Source organism: Pantherophis guttatus, chromosome 8 (assembly GCF_059756535.1).
Source record: "Pantherophis guttatus breed Tessera chromosome 8, ASM5975653v1, whole genome shotgun sequence".
Lineage (NCBI taxonomy): Eukaryota > Metazoa > Chordata > Lepidosauria > Squamata > Colubridae > Pantherophis > Pantherophis guttatus.
This window is the reverse complement of record NC_142070.1, coordinates 15,257,533-15,277,331: the sequence shown is the minus strand read 5'-3', so window position 1 is coordinate 15,277,331 and position 19,799 is coordinate 15,257,533. Positions and strand designations below refer to the sequence as shown.

The 19,799-nt window shown below is 40.7% G+C and overlaps 1 protein-coding gene across 2 annotated transcripts in view; it reads right to left on the bottom strand.

The window, feature by feature from the left end:
• Nucleotides 1–364: 364 nt before the first annotated feature.
• Nucleotides 365–19,799, bottom strand: part of MMRN1 (multimerin 1) — an 82,891-nt gene continuing 63,456 nt past the window's right edge. For both annotated transcript variants that reach the window (XM_034440482.3, XM_034440483.3), the window contains exons 6-8: nt 16,360–18,321; nt 4,943–5,089; nt 365–862 (exon numbers count right to left, since the gene is read on the bottom strand). In XM_034440482.3, coding sequence (XP_034296373.2) covers nt 441–862; nt 4,943–5,089; nt 16,360–18,321 — 2,531 coding nt within the window. In that variant the 3' untranslated portion in view covers nt 365–440. The remainder of the gene's footprint in view (nt 863–4,942; nt 5,090–16,359; nt 18,322–19,799) is intronic.

Genomic DNA, 19,799 nt, shown 5'->3' with positions numbered 1-19,799 from the left:
TTCACTTTACCAGTTCTCCAAAAATTCTTTTACACAATTAGAATGATCATAACATCGCGCACAACATTCTTTTCCCTAATCTTGCCATTTTTCATATTTGTGGACTTCAGAATTCCACAGCCAGCATTGGCCACAGATGAGAACTCAGTTGAGCTGATATCTACAAGTCTGAAAGTTGCCAAGATTGGGAAATACTGAGGGGCATCCTTCTGTCATTAGCCAAGATATCTGGGTTTTGTGTTTGGTTTTTTTTTTTTTTTTTGGCCAGCGCTGAAATCCAAGCATGGGAAAAGTATTCCCTATCTAATTTCTGTCTGTTGTGCAAAAATTAGAGGCACAGAACATCTACCAAAGAAGAGCTGGGAACTCTAAATGAGATTTCCTTTATTTGGGTAGCAAGAAGTAAGAAGTAACAGGGGAGACATATTGGATGGCAGCTTTTATGTACGGTACAATAAGTAGCCACTAAATGTAGTTACGGGTGGGTATTTTGCTGGGATGGAGCCCTTTGCCAGTCTGAGCCAGACTTCTTGTCCGTAGTTGAGTTCCAATATAGCATCTCCGGTCACTACTCTAGTCACGTATTTGTCTCCGCTTCCATTTTCAGATCGGAAAGTTAGCTTGTCTGTTCCGTCAACCACAAGGTAGCCTGAGATGGATGGGCTGCTGGACTCAATGTTATACTCAAAGACATATACTCCCAAATATGGTACGCGGAACCTTCCATTTGCAGGGACATATGAGGTCCCATAGTTGACATCCAGATTGTTAAATCGAATAGGACCAGGTGTGTTCATCCCATAGGTGTGCGAAGCAAAAAAGGCTACCATTGGTGCATATCTGTAAGACCCCTTTGAGAAATCTGCAAAACAAACAAGCAATAAAATAGTAGGATCAGAATGTGGGTCGGGGGAAGCTGGGTAGAGCTTTTGAACAGTAATAATAATGTAATATACTTTATTCTCATTGCACCTCGTACAATGAAATTAAACACCATCTTCAGTGTACATTATACATTTTTAAAAAAATTTCAAAAATAAATCAAAACCACACCTCCTTCACATCCTATACAATTGAACTGAAAACCTCTGATGCGGCATTAATATTGCACTATACAGTACAATTCAATATAATTACTGCTCTGGGATAGAAGTTGTTTTCCAGCCTGTTTGTCCTTGTTTTTATTGTCCTGTACCGTCTGTCAGATGGTAATAGTTCAAAAAAAAAAAAGGTGCCCAGGATGAGATGGATCATTAAGATTGTTTTGAAAATTCTTAAGGCAGCGGGAGCTATCAAGCTCTTCCAAGGAAGGGAGAGGGCAACCAATGATCCTCTGGGCAATGATGTTAATAGACAGGATGACACACTTGAACCCATAACCCAGAGCCGAGGTGGCGCAGTGGTTAGAGTGCAGTACTGCAGCTACTTCAGCTGACTGCTAGTTCAGCAGATCAGCAGATCAAAGTTGACCTTGATCAAAGCTCAAGGTTGACTCAGCCTTCCATCCTTCCGAGGTGGGAAAAATGAGGACCCAGATTGTTGGGGGCAATATGCTAATGCTAATGCGATATGCTAATATGCAATATGCTATATGCTAACTTTGTAAACCGCTCAGAGAGGGCTGTAAAGCACTATGAAGCGGTATAGAAGTCTAAATAAATAAATAAATAATGGCAAAGTCCAAAATCAGAGGAGAGCTCAAAGCTGCAATGAGGGTGCACCCAGAACATTTGTTAAAGTTTTAGAACTTCCGGAAGATCACTCTTAAATGGTATACCATTTTTACAATAATAGCAACAGCACTTACACTTATATACCGCCCCATAGTGAGATATATATATATATTCACCCCTTTTAGGGGGGAAAAAAGGTGCATCTCATACTCCGAAAAATATGGTATATTCCAAAATCCTTTACCAAATGTATGAAGAAGCACTGTATGGATAATTTTTCAATAGGGGAAGGAAAAGGGAAAGCACAAGAAATCAAGTTGTTTGAAGTACAGTAATAGGCAGGGTATTCGTGCACACACACACAAATCTTTTGCCCTATAATTAAATAAGGGCAAGAATACTACAGTCTTTTCATGACAACTTCTCTGAAATTGACAGCTTTTTTTTTTTTTTTGGAAGAGTTTCAAAAACATTTCCCCCCCTCAAATGAAACGAAGGCAATAAGAGGAAAATGCAGGAGAATATCTCTGCCCAGTAATATTCTCTACCACCCTTCCTTTCTTCCTCCATATTGTCATTTTGCTGCAATTTCCTACACCTCCCCAGGAAGTAGTAGCCAATGGAGAGAAACAAGGAGGAGGAGAAATCAGCATAATGCTGTCATGTCACAGAATAAGTTTAATGAGAGAGCAGTGCAAGGGAATCTGTGCTCCGAGATGCTATTTTCAGCATTCACCCTCTAAGCCTGCCATAACATCCCAGTCTGCCTTTTGTTATCTTCTCATGCGGAATTGCTGATTTAAGTGGGATCAGCTTCATATAGCAGACACAGGTAGACTTATAAACTTTCCCCCAGGCCTTCTGTCAAATTCCCGAGAAATAAAGAAGAAAAGAGGGTGGGGTGGGGGTGGAATGAATTTTTAAATTGTACAGAAAGCAATTCTCTTCACAATCACAATCACTGTCAAAATGCACCAGAAAAAGTGTGTGTGAGTCTGTTGTGTTTGCAGTCCTGTGCTACTTTATTAAGGGGGTGATTTTTTTTTTTAATCACAATTTCTTTTCCTCCGACGTTTAATTGCCCACTTTTCAAAAGTAACAAGTTTGCATTTGTTGTCCGGCCAAAAAAATTACTAGATATATTTAAGATAATGGAGGAGGAGGAAGAGAAGGAGGAGACTGTAGGCTAAATAACCGGACTTTCAAATCTTGGGAAGCCCAACTAAATGGGAAGTTAAATATTGAAGGCATCTATAATATTCATATAGTGTTTTTAATGAAATCTAAATGCAAACCACAAACCCAAAAGAGCCTATTGTTTTTCCATTATTAACCCCTCTTCACCCCAGCAAAGTCACCTAGTGAATTTTCATGGCTGAAGGTTGACTTCGTCTTCGGTCTCTTCAGTCCTAGTCTAGAAACTTAATCTGTGATTCATGCCCCACTCTTGGGGAGTTGTAAACATTTCTGACCACCAACTATGATGTTTGGGAGGTCAGGAAATGAAGGGCTTTGCAAGACTCTGACTCCCAGGTAAGCAAGGGCCTGAACTTCAGGTGACATATGGCCAATGGGAAGGAACGCAGGGGTGAAATCCAGCAGGTTCTGACAGGTTCTGGAGAACCGGTAGCAGAAATTTTGAGTAGTTCAGAGAACCGGCAAATGCCACCTCTGGCTGGCCCCAGAGTGGGGTGAGAATGGAGATTTTGCAATATCCTTTCCCTGGAGTGGGGAGGGAATGGGGATTTTGCAGTATCCTTCCCCTGGAGTGGGGTGGGAATGGGGATTTTGCAAAATCCTTCCCCTGGAGTGGGGAGGGAATGGGGATTTTGCAGTATCCTTCCCCTGCCACGCCCACCAAGCCACACCACGCCCACCAAGCCACACTCACAGAACCGGTAGGGAAAAAAATTGGATTTCACCACTGAAGGAAAGGTATAGCATAGCCCAGCCTGTTTCCCATTCACCCTGGAAATATTATTCTAGATGGGAAATGAATGGGTGGGGCGGGGGGCAATTCAAAGCAAATTACCAGCAGAAGGTCTTGGGATATTTTTGTGAATGCAAAATTAGTTTGTTTTGTTCTGGGTGGCTAGACTTTTTGCTGATGAAGGAAAGGAGGGAGGGAGGGATCCTCTGTCTGATAAAGATGAGAGGTCTAGGAACCAGCCATGGCAGAAGCACCTCCCAAGAGCCAGGAATAAAACACAGTGCCAAGCTTTGGAACTGGCCATCAGAAAACACAATTAGTTTAGAGGAAATCCTGAGAGTTTGGAAACCCTGCCTTAACTATTATCCCACATTGTCCCAATAGAGCCAGACCAATTTTCCTAAAGTAGAGGTTTGAAATACAACCCATGTGTGGGCAACCTGAGCTGTGCATCCAATGTCCTAATCGTGCAATTTCATAGCTTTAGAAAAGTGCTGTCCTCTTTCTCATTTACCTATTTATGACTCGACAACTTGGCTTAAATGCCATCTTGTTCAATCTATCGTAGACCTGTTAAGTTATGTATTAGATGTCATACGTTTGGATATGAGGTTGGTGCAAACAGAGGATTGTAGGCTCTCACGGAACAATCAATGTCTTCACCATTAAGTGGAGCTTCTTGTTCTCCTCTTTTCAATCTCTGGCCTACAGCTGAAGAAGCTGGGAAGATCACTGGAGGCTTTTAAAAAGAGACTGGACAGCCATTTGTCTGAAATGCTTTAGGGCAGTAATAGCGAACCTTTTCGGCACTGTGTGCTGAAAAGGTCGCACAGAAACGGTCGCACAGAAACATTGTACGTGCGCGCTCCTCGGGGCCACGCTCCGGAAAAGCTAACTTCCAGGTTCTAGTGCACATGCGCGTCCAACGATCAGCTGGCTGGCGCACGTGCTCTGGCCAGTTTTCAGCACTGCCGTGCATGTGAAGGGATCGCACTCCAGAAAAGCCGAACGTCCGGGTTTTGGCACGCATGCGCACCCAACAATCAGCTGGCTGGCATGCATGCGCACACCGGGTTTTGGCACTGCTGCGTGCACAAAGGGCAGCTGATCATCGTGCGTGCATACACACCAGAAACCCGGAAGACAAACAGGCAAGGCTACACATGCCGGGCGACATAGCTTTGCATGCCACTTTGGGCACGCGTGCCATAGGTTCACCATCATGGCTTTAGGGTCTTCTGCTTGAGCTGGGGGTTGGACTAGAAGACCTCCAAGGTCCCCTCCAACTCGGTCATCCTGTTCTTCTGAAACAGGTGTGGTGTATTTTGCATCTGCTCACCTATGGCTGCAGCATTTTCCTGCATCATCTTGGCGCTGCAGTTGGCTCCTCCGAAAGGATAGCGACAAGCACAGACAAAGCCCCTCTTTTCATTGATGCAGGTCCCTCCATTTTGACACGGGGAGCTACTACAGCTCAGATAATCCCCTGGATTGGAAATGAGAAAGCATGAATAGTCAGAGTTAGTCCCCGTAGCAGAAAGTAGCACCCAAAATTAAACGTTAATAAATCTGTAGTTCCTGGTTTCTGTCGTCTCTCCGCCAACTTGAGAGGGATGAATATGACTCCATTGTTTCATTTGCAATCTTCGTCAGTTATCTATACGTTGAGTCCAAAGTTTTGCAGAGTTTATGTCTTGTTTTGCCAGGATAAACCACTATCTGTAGTTTTACCCCACATACATACATGCATATATTTTTTTCGTTTTTATTTATTTATTAAACATGTGCCATTTTTCTTACCTAGAAATGGAAGTTTACAATCAACAAAAGCAACAAGATGAAATACTAAATTATTTAAAACTTTTAAAAAGAAGAGAAGCAGGTGGGGTTGTTCTGACCAAGGTTTCACAAAAGCACGAAGCAGACTCCTTGTCCAGACAAAACTCCTTTTTATTAAGCTAATGTGAATTCCTCTCATTCACATCCAGCAAAGTCCCGGCAAACAGTCTTTCAAGGGTGAATTTACAACCACAGAGCTTATCAGGCTTGGAATGCTGCCAGGCCAATATCTTCCAAATGCAATGCTGTACAAGAAAATACTTGGCAAGGAGTCTCTGAGAGTCACGAACAGATCTTCACACTAATGAAATGAACTAATTGTCTCCTGCAAACTCCCCTTCCCTTTCGGTCCTCTTTATTCCCTATGGGAGGGGCCATTCACCGTCCACCTGTGCCTTTACTCCTGAGTCGGCCCTTGTTCCTTAACTGTTCCCTTCTCCTGGCAGCTCTGTGCATCTGCATATCGGGAACATGCTCCAGCTGTTCTTCAGTCCTACTTATCTTTGACTCCGAAGGTAGCTGATAACTGTCGGACGGCCCTGGCCCCATCTCTGCCTCTGATGCAGAGCCCTCATCAGAGCCTTCCCCAGACTCCAGGACTGGCCCATGTTCCTCCCCAACCTCCTCACTATCAGAGTCTGCCGCCAGCTCCGCTGGCCACTGGTGGGTCACAACAGAGGCCTTGTCTTAGTCCAGGCGTGTCAAACTGGTGGCCCAAGGGGCGGATGTGTCATGCACAGGCCACACCCACCCCAGTTTTGCGAAGGGAAAAAACATCATGAAACGTGATGTGATGGCAACGTGATGCTATGAGTTTGACACTCATGTCTTAGTCTATTCATCCTTTTCCCTAGTACTTGAGGTTAGAGCATAGACATCCATTTCAAAATTTACAAAACCACTATAAAAGTTAACAATTCCCGGCCATATATCCATAGTCACTGGACAGGAAGAAAACTCTGGATTGAGACAAACCTCTTCACCCTCAAACACGATACAGGAAAAGAAAACAATCTTCCAACTGTCATATCCTTAGAAAAGCTAAAATGACCCTTACATTTTAAAGCTAAAATACTGGATTGTTAGGACTGATGGGGAAAAAAATCTAATCTATAAAATATTTGTCCGGTAAGTGCAAATTAGGCCAGTTCATTTAAACTAGAGAAATGAACAGAATTCTTCCTTACCATTCCTAGTTAAGAATGATAACAGAAGAAAGGCAGCCACCATTATTTATTTGCATATAAATTATGCTGTTTTCAGGAGCAGTGTATTTGTTCTCTCTAATGTTATTTGCCATCGGGGAATTTCATCAGACATTTTTACTGGCATAGATGACATTGGGATTCAACTGACTAATCAGTCATCATTTTTGCCAATCTAAAGTGAATGGGATGCACTCAACCCAACTCGGCACGCCTGGATATCCCGTCAAGTAACATTTCATTCATCAATACAAGACCTTTTAATGCTTTATCATCCAGGTCTCATATTTTATAGTTGAGAACCTGAGCTGTGATTTCCCGAGGATTTTGGACTGGAACCAAATTGGATCTTCTGAAGATTAACTGATAGCATTAGCATAATGGAAGCCTGTGCTTTTATCATCAAAATAGAAATTATTATTTTTTTATTTGATTTATATGCCGCCCTTCTCCGGAGACTCAGGGCGGCTTACAATGCGTTAAGCAATAGCCTTCATACTTTTGTATATTTTATACAAAGTCAGCTTATTGCCCCCACAAACTGGGTCCTCATTTCACCTACCTTAGAAAGGATGGAAGGCTGAGTCAACCTTGAGCCTTGGAGAGATTCGAACCAGCAGAAATTGCAGGCAGCTGTGTTAATAACAGGGTGCGTAGACCACTGTACTATCAAGGCTCTTAAATTTTTGGTGAACATTACAGTGTTTCTCAGCCTTGATCATTTGAAGATGTGTGGACTGGCTGAGGAATTCTGGGAGTAGAAGATCACATATCTTTAAGCAGCCAAGTTTGAGAAACGTTTGCTCTTGGCCAAGATTTTGTCTTATTGGGAATTAATTTCATATTTAAATCTTCTTCTTAAAATGTTAGTAGACCATCCTATAGCAGAAGGCATTCAATATATGAACATTGTCATATTGGGGAATATTAATCATTATATTTATGAACCATTGGACCAGAAAAAAGGCTGAGCACCAAAGAATTGAGGCCTTTAAACTCTGGTGCTGGAGAAGACTCACGTGAGTCCCTTGGACTGCAAGGCGAACAAACCCATCAGTCCTAGGGGAGATCAACCCTGACTGCTCTTTAGAAGGCCAGATCCTGAAGATGAAACTCAAATACTTTGGCCACCTAATGAGAAGGAAGGACTCACTGGAGAAGAGTCTAATGTTGGGAACGATTGAAGGCAAAAGAAGAAGGGGACAACAGAAGACAAGGTGGCTCAATGGAATCACTGAAGCAGTAGGCATGAGTTTAAATGGACTCCAGAGGATGGTAGAGGACAGGAAGGCCTGGAGGAACATTGTCCATGGGGTCACGATGGGTCAGACATGACTTCACAACTAACAACAACAAAATTTATGAACCATCTTCTTCCAAAAATATTCAGGGCAATAGCAATAGCACTTAGATTTATATACTGCTTCACAGTGCTTTAAAGCCCTCTCTAAGCGGTTTACAGAGTCAGCATATTGCCGTCAGCAATCTGGGTCCTCATTTTACTGATCTTGGAAGGATGGAAGGCTGACTCAACCTTGAACCGATCAGAATCAAACTCCTGGCAGTGAACAGTGAATTAGCCTGCAATACTGCATTCTAACCACTGTGCCACCACAGTATACAGTACATGGCTTCCCATCTCATCTCATTTCCCCACAACCTGCTGAGAAAGCAAGTAAATTAAGTTATTATTGAGCAGAAGATTTGATAATGGATTGGAATCCAGGCCTCTGTAACTCTAGCCTGACACTGTAATCCAATATCTCTCAATCTTGGCAAATTTCAAAATAGATGGATTTCAGTTCTCAGAATTCTGCCAGCATACTGGTTGGAGGATTCTGGGAGGTAGTCCCACACATTCAAAGCTGCCAAAGTTGAGAAACATTGCTGTAATAACTACCCCAGTACCTAATGCCTCCTTGGCTTTTAAAGCAGGACAAGTTATTGCAAAGACATTCAATACAATATAGCTATATTGGCAGACCAATATAGCCTTTAGCAATATAACAAGCAGTATCTGGTAAGAGGCTTACACAAGTTGATTACATAAACATGTCTCTCTTTTCATATTTGAAATACCAGGTAGGCAGGTATACATTAACAATGTTAATACCAGTGAAATAGAACAAGCACCTGAAGGCATTTTGAATATTCTACGAGATGCCACAAAGCTTTTCAGATATAGGAATATTCCAAAGAATAAATTCAGCCTGTAAGTACAACAAAATCAGGGGATGTAGCTGTTCTCAGACCCATTATAGATTGCAGGTAGAGGATGAAAGTGAAATTAAAATACCTTTCATACTGAAAGCTATCTCTAAAAAAAGAAGGGTTCACCCTGTTGTTTTACAACCTATAATATCTTGATGCTTTTCATTGAAAAGGTAACAGTAAAGGTTCCCCTTGCAAATATGTGCTAATCGTTCCTGACTCTAGGGGGTGGTGCTCATCTCCATTTCAAAGCCGAAGAGCCAGTGCTGTCCGAAGACATCTCTGTGGTCATGTGGCCAGCATGACTAAATGCCAAAGGCACATGGAACGCTGTTACCTTCCCACCAAAGGGGGTCCCTATTTTTCTACTTGCATTTTTTACGTGCTTTTGAACTGCTAGGTTGGCAGAAGCTGGGACAAGTAACGGGAACTCACCTCGTTATGCGGCACTAGAGATTCAAACTGCTGAACTGCTGACTTTTTGATCAACAAGCTCAGGGTCTTAGCCACTGAGCCACCGCATCCCTAATGTCTTTTCATTAGACAGCACTATAATATATTATCAGTAGTTAGTAGCCATTCCACCTGGTCAACACAATGAGAAAGATTTCTGGGCTTGGTCCAATCTCTCAGCTTGGCTGAGACCAACAACTGTTTGACTCTCCTTTTTAAGAACTGCCTTTTTTGCATCGATTTCCCATCTATATCACTAGGAATTTTGGCAATCTGAATTTATTTGTTTTCCTCTCTCTGCATTGTCTTTCTACTTTCTCCTCATAGGTTCATAACTTGGATCGTTTTTTAAACCTTCCTACAACTCCTAAAATGTAGGCATTTTATAAACAAATCTTAATTATTCTTCCATGCAGTTTGCATTGATACATCTGGGTGTAGGATACGTTCTTGATTCTATTACCTATACAGTATAAATTGAATACTCAAATACAACCAGATGCCTCTTGAACTAGACTCCAGAAATCATTGTTCTCTAGCACTGTGATACATAATTGAATTGAACTGAATTATGAGAGACTATACAACATATTTATCACTTAGGATTTTTAAATAGTAATAACATAGTATGCATGTTCTTCCATCAATATTTCCAGGCAGGTCAGACTCCAGGTATTGAATGAATAGTCCAGGTATGCTCAAGAGGTAGGTAGATGAGTTTAGGAGATGAAAAGGGTTTTCAGAATGAGTGCTGATTGCTGGCAGATGTATGAATTGCCTCTTTTCATGGGTACTTCATTGCTACGCTGAGCTATCTTTATTTGCAGTCCAATCATAACACTTCAACAGTGATGAATTTGAGCTTCCTAGGCTAATACAAAGCTTTGTGTGTGTCCACCTTCCCCTTCAGAAGTTAGACAGATGAGGTTTGCAGCCTGAAACACACTTGTGGGCCTTAACTAATCATTTACTCATTCTTTCTCTCCTGCTCCCACACACATTGCATTCCATGGATCATAGAAATAATGTCCGGGACAAAGCAATGTACAAGTAGAGTTCAAATTTCAGTTTCATATACATATACATATACATATACATATACATATACATATACATATACATATACATATACATATACATATACATATACATATACATTCTACTGAAGAGTAACTCTGGGAGGCTTATAATATTAAAAAGTAAAACTATATAAATAAAATACTACAAATCTATAAAAATACAAAATACAATAACTAAAGGATGGGGAGGGAGGGAGTAAGATAGGCCAGGGGAAGGTGGGACCTGATTTTTATTTTTCAGCCAAGTCCAACATGAACCCCTCCCTCTGTATCCTGCCTTTATCATTTTTATCAGTAACTCAGGGCAATGAACATTTCCAGCACACCTTCCTCCTCCTATTTTCCCCACACCAACAACCTTGAGAGGTCGATTGGGCTGAGAGTGACCAGCCCATATCACCCAGCTGGATTTCATGGCTAAGGAGAAACTTGAACTCGCTGTCTTTTGCTTTCTAGCCTAATTCCTTAATTATTAGATCAAACTGTCTGTTTATCTCTTTCCCACTCTCTCAATTGATGATAAATAGATGGTGGTGATAGATAGATAGATAGATAGATAGATAGATAGATAGATAGATAGATAGATACATACATACATACATACATACATACATACATACATACATACATACATACATACAGTAGAAGATAGATAGATAGATAAAGAAAGAAAGAAAGATAGATAGATAGGTAGATAGATAGATAGATAGATAGATAGATAGATAGATAGATAGATAACATTCTTTATCTTCAGTAATTAAAACTATTGTTCAGTGAATTCTATACACACTTTTAGCACATATGGCATATTTTTAAGCAAGAATAGAAAGCTAAGCCCTCCTCCGTGTGCAGAAGTTTGTAGTTTCAGAATAAAACATGCATAGGAAAATCAGCAAAGAAGTTTAGACGCAGGAAAATTTATTGTATGAGAACCTCATAGGATGGGACTGTTGCTAGGAAATTCAGCAGTAAGTTTGCTACTTTAGAGAAACAATGGCACTGCATTGACCTTCTCCATTTTAAGACCGCTGCTTCCCCCAAAAGCTCAGCTTTTGTAATCTTACAATAAGATAGTAATGCCTTCTGATCTGTTGTGATCATCGCTGGCCTGAGGAGGCAACAACCCAAATCAAATATGAGATAATCACGAAGACTGAGCAAGGACTGAACTTTGGAAGGGACCAAAAAGATGCTGTATCAATGCATCACTTTCAGCACCATGGCCAGCAGCCATGCAATGCTAGTTCAACATGCTGATTCTATGAATAGGGTTTTTTTTTTCCTTTAAAAAAATTCCCCAACTATCTTTCTTCCAAATTTCATCCTCAGCCTGTTTATAACAGTCAGAGCAGAACATGGTCTTGTTTATCATTATTTTTTTTTCTTCTTTTTTCTTCCCTGATAAGAAATGCTCATGGAGCTGCAAGATAGTTCTGTCCAAGGCACTGAATATGCATATGTTTCTTGGTACAATTGCTATGTCAGATACCCTGGCTTGTATTCTGATCTTTTCAGTTTTTTGGGGGTGGGGGTGGGGAGTGACAGGAAAATCTAAATCTCCGTTGAGAACTAATCTATAATAAGAATTGTCTTCCTTCCAACAGTATAACAGACATAATTTTGTGAGCCTTTCTATAAATCACTTGGTTGTGTCTTTCTATAAGTCATTTGGAGGCACCCTATAGAAAATAACTTCTTTGGCTTCTTGGCTTTCAGCTCCATATCTCGTGGATGAATGAAAAAAAAACCTCTAGAGTGACCTTCTCAATAAGCATAAACCATCAATGGGAGAAGGTCCAGACTCACCCATATAATGTAGAGCAAGGGCGTCAAACTCAATTTTATTGAGGGCCGCATCAGGGTTGTTTGACTTTGAGGGGGGCGGGGTATGTGTGGCTAGAATGGGCATGGTCAGATTGATGTCACTCATGTCAGGGGCACCTCTAGTAGCCCAAGTGCTCTGTCAGTGAAAACGGGCTCCCAATAATTATAAACATAAGCATAATTATAAATACATGAAAAGGATACGAATAAAAGAAAACATTAGGAAAGGGACGGTAGGCCCGCTGGTGCGCTTATGCATGCCCCTTACAGACCTCTTAGGAATGGGGTGAGGTCTACAGTAGACAGTCTAAGGTTAAAGTTTTGGGAGCTCAATTTTCGCTGGCAGAGGGTTGCAGGAAGCCGTCCCAGCCAAAAATGGAGATTGGGAGCCCGTTTTTCTCTGGCAGAGGCATCATGGGCCAATCCTTCACTCTTTCCAGGGCAGCACCGCAGGACAGATCTAAGCACCCCACAAGCCAGATCTGGCCCCCGGGGTCACCCCTGATGTAGAGTTTCATTATCCTAGATTGTGAGGCTTTTTTATCCCGCAACAAAAAGGACCACCAAGAGTTTGTTCACAGTGGAATTGGTGCACTAGGTAAAATCAAACTTAAGAGAGTATAAGTTTTCCATAATTACAGAAGTAATATTAGGGTAGCTAGATGAATGGTTTGATAGAACTTCGGGTGAATCCATCCACTTTTCCTTATCTCTTGGAAATCATCTTTGTCATCTACATGCTGTTTGTTCATGAACCGCCTTCATGGAAAGATGGGTTGAAGTAAAAATAAAAAGTAAAGTAAAGTAAGAAGTAAAGTAAAGTAAAATGAGCTGCTGTACTTCATTCATACAACTGCTGACTTCTACTGTTTTTACTGTGGCAGAAAAGATGCTCCCAGGGAATTAAGGTTTAGTAAGCAGCTAAGATATGAAACAGAGGGATGAATATTGTCGAAGCCCAAATCCGGTTTAAATTTTTTGTGTGCTGGATTGTCAGAGAAACTACAAGCATTTAGGTATTCTCTGAAAGGCGCTCTGAGATGAAAGGAATGGAAATGGATTGATTTATTTAATATGCCATACATTTATTAAAATTTAATATTTAAAATTTAAATTATTAAATGTAGACAACAAGGCACAAAAAAGAATGAAAGGGCCTTTGCTGTTCACCAATGCACCCTACTGTGCGTGCAAATAATTCTGTTTTTCAAATCCCTTTTTTAAAAAGATAATTTAAAATAATATGTGTCTTGTCTTTGAAGAAATCCTGTAGCCAGAGGACTTTATAAAGCATTTGCCACACCTGTGTGGAGTCTCCATTCTATAGTCATTATTTAGCTGACTCCTCAGGAACAATGCTGATTTCCTTGCAAAGAAAACTTGGGACATTATGTTATGTTTATAGTCTACTATATACTCTACTACTACTTGAAGAGCCGTAGTGGCACAGTGGTTAGAATGCAGTACTGCAGGCTAATTCTGCTGACTGCCAATTGCCAGCAGTTCAACAGTTCAATCCTGACTGGCTCAAGGTTGACTCAGCCTTCCATCCTTCCGAGGTCGGTAAAATGAGGACCCAGATTGTTGGGGGCAATAGGCTGACTCTGTAAACCACTTAGCAATAGCAATAGCACTTAGACTTACGACTTTACAGTGCTTTACAGCCCTCTATAAGCGGTTTACAGAGGTCCTCATTTTACCGGCCTCGGAAGGATGGAAGGCTGAGTCAACCTTGAGCTTGGTGAGATTTGAACTGCCAAATTGCAGGAGGCCGGCAGTTAGCAGAAATAGCCTGCAGTACTGCACTCTAACCACTGTGCCACTGTGCCTCACTTAGAGAGGGCTGTAAAGCAGTGTGAAGCGATATATATATGTCTAAGTGCTATTGCTACTGCTACTAACTCTAGTCTTATCTCTAGGAAGTTACTGCTTTTTTCTCTCATAAATTCTAAATTGACTTGTATTATGGTGGCCCATTGTTAGGATAGGATAGGATAGAATAATTTTATTTCTATACCATCCCTCTCCCGAAGGACTCGGGGCAGTGTACAGCCAGGTAAAAACACAATACAAATATCACAATTTAAATTTAAAAATTATTAAAAGTATTACATTCAAGGCCAATTAGCTAAAAAACCCAAAAATTTAAGAATTCCGAATTTAAAACTCAATTATGAAGCTAGCCCTGCCTGTCGGAAGAGCAGGGTCTTAAGAGCACAGCGGAAAACTGTTAGATTGATCGTTTCCATACAATTGCTAAGAAGACAACATATGGCCATCATTCTGATGGAAGTGTTTAGCTTCACCTTATAGTACAGTGATTCTATTCTCATCTCTTTTGTTTTGGTTGATTTTAGATTATTTTTTATCCACGTTGTCTTACACAAGTCATCCTCGACTTACAACAATTCATTTAGTGACCATCTGAAGTTAAAACAGCATTGAAAAAGTGACTTATGACTATTTTCCTCACTTACAACCATTGCAGCATCACCAAGGTCACATGATTAAAATTCAGGCACTTGTCCACTGACTCATATTTATGATGGTTGCAGTGTCCTGGGGTCATGTAATCCCTTTTTGCTACCTTCTGACAAACAAAATCAATGGGGAAGCCAGATTCATTTAACAACCATGTTACTTCCATAACATGATTCACTTAAAGACTGTGGTTAAAAAAAGGGTTGTTAAATGGGGCAAAATTCACTTAACAAATGTCTCACTTAGCAACATAAAGTTTGGGCTCAATTGTGGTCAGAAAGTGAGGACTACCTAATATAATTTTAGGTCAGTTTTAGACCTAAGCAAATATTCCTGAGAAGCTCAGGAAGGTCGCATGACTGTTGGACAAGCCCTTAGCCCAGACATGGGGAAACTCTGGCCTTTTTATGACTTGTGGACTTCAATTCCCAGAAGTCCTGAGCCAGCTGGCTCAGGAATTCTGGGAGTTGAAGTCCATAACTCATCAAAGGGCCAGAGGTCCCCATCCCTGCCTTGGGCCAACAATTCTCCTCAGATCAGGAAGATTAAAGTCTGCAGACACAGAACATGTTTAATAAGCCCTCAAAACCATGTTGTTCCGCCAGGCTGGGCTATCAATATAAAGATTTTAATTGGTTTTAAATTGGGTTTTTAAATTCGGGGTTTTATAAATTGGGCCTACTATTTAATAATTTTAATTATTTTTAAATATTGTCTGTCTTTGTGTTTTTAATTAGGCTATACACCGCCCTGAGTCCTTCGGGAGAAGGGCGGTATAGAAATAAAATAAAATAAAATAAAATAAAATAAAATAAAATAAAATAAAATAAAATAAATAAATAAATAAATAAATAAATAATAAGCATGTGGAAAACCTTCTAACACAAGAGGCTGAAAATAGCATACAATAAGCCTCCCTCAGAATCCCCAGTTAGTATAGCCATTTATCAAATTGGTCCAGAGATTTTGAGAGTTGCAGTCTGAACAAATCTGAAGAGGACCAGATTTGAGAAAGCTAGCCTATACAAACGTCCCCTGCTTGCTCCAGCCTCTAGTTTTTTATTTTATTTTTATGATTTCTGTATTTCTTTTTATTTCAAAACCTATCGTCCTATAGGTTTGGAGATAAAATTACCAGAATTCATAATCTCACAGCTTGGGAGTTCTAGAAAATGTAATTCCAACAGATTTGGTTGGAGAAAAATAATTCTACATAGTAGCTGAGTTCAGATATGTGAACCCACAAAGACTGTGATAACCATAAGGTGGTTTGTTTGAGTTTTGGCAAGCGATGTAATGTAAACCCAGCCAATTCAGTAAAACATATAGAAACAAATTATGACTTCCCCCAACATTTGAACCTAGTCAGTAAAGCAAAAGAGATCCCTGCTAAATATTTTGATGTTCAGTTGGAATTCATACTTGGTGCCATGGGCTTGTTATTGTTGTTTTTTTTTTTTAAGGACATAAATACACAATCTGCTCATGTACAGAATCTCATTTTCCCATAAAAATGACAGATTTTTTTTTACAAAAAACAAAAGAGCGCTTAAATCCTTTTGCATTTATGCATTGTGAATAAAGGAAACACATCTATCAAACAACATTTCAGGTGACACCAATAAGAGTGGTAATATTAAATGAAATATTAAATGAAATATTACCTGTTTCTAAAGCAGAATCAGTGTTTCTCTGACTTCTTCCAGCCTGATTTGTAACGCTGTTCATGGGTGTCTTTTTCCCAGGTAGTGGCTTCTTCGGAAGAGTAGCAGCTGCCTTTAACCGTTTGGTTATACTATCTATTGCCCCTTCTAGGGACTTGTCTACATACAAAGTTAGGTTGGCTAGAAGTGTTTCTGTTTTGGCCTCTATCATGGCGCCAGTGAGCTCTTGGAAGCCCTTCTGAAACAATATGCCATCTGAGTGAATGGTTGGCATCAGTTTGGGAAGGCTGGCATTCATTTCTCTAATGGTTCCAGAGACATCCTCACACAAGTTCCTTGCTTCGTTGGCTGTCTTGTTTAAGAGTGGGATACTCAGCGATAAGCGGATGCTTTTGGCTTCAAGAGCCCTGATTCTGGAATTGAAGGTCTGAAGCTGAACAGAGACGGTTTTCTCATTTTCTGTGGCAGCCGCTTTCACATTTCTCACTGAGACACAGTTGTTTGCCAAGAATTTGATGATTTTCCCCTCCACGGCCTGCAGACGCATTTCATGATCGTTGTATTCGTTGCTGGAGTGCAATATTTTGTCATCCGGGTGACCGGCGTCTCTCTTGTGCTCTTGAACATTTAATAAGGTGGTGTTTGGGTTAGGGTGACCTCTGCTGAGGTGATGGATGTCCCGTTCGCCAAAGGAAGATTCTACAAGGGGCCAAATTCTCTTTGGTTTCTCGTTTTGGCTGACTAGTATCTGAAGGGATTCGTTCATCTTTTGGAACTGCGGTATTAACGTCAACACATTTTCCATCTTCTCCCCACGATCACAGCAAGCTTCGGTCTCGTTTTTCCAAGCATTCAGGGCTTCTTTGAGGACGTAGTTATCTTGGATGGAATCAATAGCACTGTTGATAACAATCATGGTTTTGTTTAACCCCTCCTCTACCAAAACAAAGCATTCATCAATACGCGTCCTAGAAATTTCATCTTGAGTCTGAGCGTCAGTTTTAAGTTCCTTCTGATTTTTGTGGAGTTCCACAATGGTGAAGTTCAGCGTTGTCACAAGGTTGGTTAAATTCTCCAGTTTTCTGCTAATAGCATCTGTTTCGAGCCGTAACTCATCCTCGGATGAAAGGCTGAAAGGAACTCCTTGTTCAATTAAAGGCTGGAGAATCTCCATGTCATAGCAGAGGTCATTGATCTGCTCGTTCATTTTCTCCATCTTATCATCCAAGGGAAATACAAGACTCTCCACAGTTTTATTTAAGGAACGAATATCCCCTTCCACGCCCCTTATCTGCATTTGGATGTCACTTTTGCATTCGAACAATATGTTGTCACATCTACCTTGTAGGTCATGTCTCTGGATTTCTAATGAGATGGTAAGGTTATTGATCTTGTTGTCTTGGATCCTGAGATCATCGTACAGCTGCAAAACCATCAAGTTCTGCGTCTTCATTTTCTCCTGTAAATTTGTCACGAAATTTGTAAGATTATCATTCATTGATTCAGCAGCTATGGGTACATTCTGGACCGAGCTTCGTTCCACTGATAACAGTTGTTCATGTGCTTCTTTCATTTGTGTAAGAGTTTTGTTCAGAGACCCATAGTAAATATCACTCTTTGAGCTTTGGTGCTCTAAGTCAGCTTCCAAAGATCTCTGCTTTTCTTGCAGTTCTTTGATTGGCCTCTCACACGTAAAGCTGATATCGTCTTCAATATGCAAGATCTGGGTTCGAATGTCTAGTATTTCAACCCTTGTAGGTCTGTTTTCAATATCAAGGGCAAATCTCTGGCAGGATTTATTCAAACCTTTGACCAAGCCTTTGGTATTCTCAAGATCTTCGGAGAGATCAGATGTGATCTTGAAAATTTGAGCCACTGTCTCTTGCATGTCACTTTGGAAGGCTTTAAACTGCTCTTTTACGATTTCTCTGATCAGTTCAGTCACACCTTTGGATTTGAAACCTACAGGGGAGCAAAAGACACAAAAGCTTTCCTTAATATGATGGGGAAAGAAAAAACAAAAATCCAATATTTAAGCAAACCTCAGAGTCTCTTTTTCTTTCTCTCTCTTTCTCTCTCCCCCCCCCCACCTAAAACCCATTGTTTTTCCTCTGTGGGTGGCGGGAACGAAACAATGTTTTGTGCAATAACATTTGCACAACGTGTTCCTGGGTGGATTATTGTCTTCGCGGGAGTCTCAAAGGGGTTCTGTTTGAATAGCATTTTTGCTAGTCACTCTCATCCTTTTAATCAGTTTTGCTGTCCTGGGGGAGAAGACATAGTATATGCTCCCTCCAATTAGAAGCCATGGTGACAGGGTAAAATGTAACCACAGATTCCAGCAGAATAGTCTAAAGGTTTAAAGCAACTATCCAAATATTCCATCACCTACTTTGGGGGGTTGGGGTAGGAAGATCTTCCATCAATAGTACCGAAATGCTTTTAATTTATCATTCTCTAAACTGCAATGTTAAAACTGCAGACAGAAATTTTACAGGTGAAGATTCATTTATTTGGAATGAGTCTGCCGGGCTCCTTCAAAGTTAACGTAAAGGAGATTTTTAAATAAAAATGAGGAAGAGTGCATGGGAGGGCTAAAGTTGCCAAGGATGGAAACGAACAGTGAGAGACCTGACAGGACCGTTATCAAAATGAACTGGGCCTCCACTTTTAAGGCTGTCAAATAAGGAGCAAAAATCTGTTACCGCATTAGAGAGCAAGGGCAAGGGATGTGAAATTTAAATGCTGAGGCTGGATGACTGTACGGTGCAGTAATGGGTATTCTTTGTTATGACCGGCGTCTTGTAAGGGCAATAACAATAATTTATCCGGCTGAGCTTCATCCTTGACTCTTCCACTGCTGGCTCCAATGAGTGCCAGCTGAATTTATAGAGAGATTTACGGCTATGCAGCCGGCCGAAGCCTGGACACTGACCTTGAAATTCTTTCCTTAGGATTAGAACTGGGAAGCAGTGGTTTACACACACACACACACACACACACAGCCCCTTCATAATATAGCCTAGAATGAAGTTCTTTGTTGCACTTTGAAATGATAATCAGAAAAGAAAAAAAAACAACTGCCTAATCCTGAGAGCCTCTAGGAATCTATCTCTAGTTATTTTCACATCCAGGGGTTTCTCTGTTTGAACTGTCTTTATGATAATAGGATTTAGCTTTTGATTCTTCAGCCGTTCCTCTCTGTTCCATTAGAAGCAGTTGGGTGCTTACATTACTTATCTTTCTAACCTATAAGGCCACTGTCCTTAGTTTGGACAGTTCCCGTTGCTCTCTTAAAAGTAGTCGTTCCTCAATCTTGCACTCTCCTGAACTATTGCACTCCAAGACCCATAATTCTCAGCCAGTACAACAACAGCATTCGCAGGTTTCAATCAGTTCATTAGCAAAACACCTGAAAAGGGCTGTGGCAATGTCCGGTA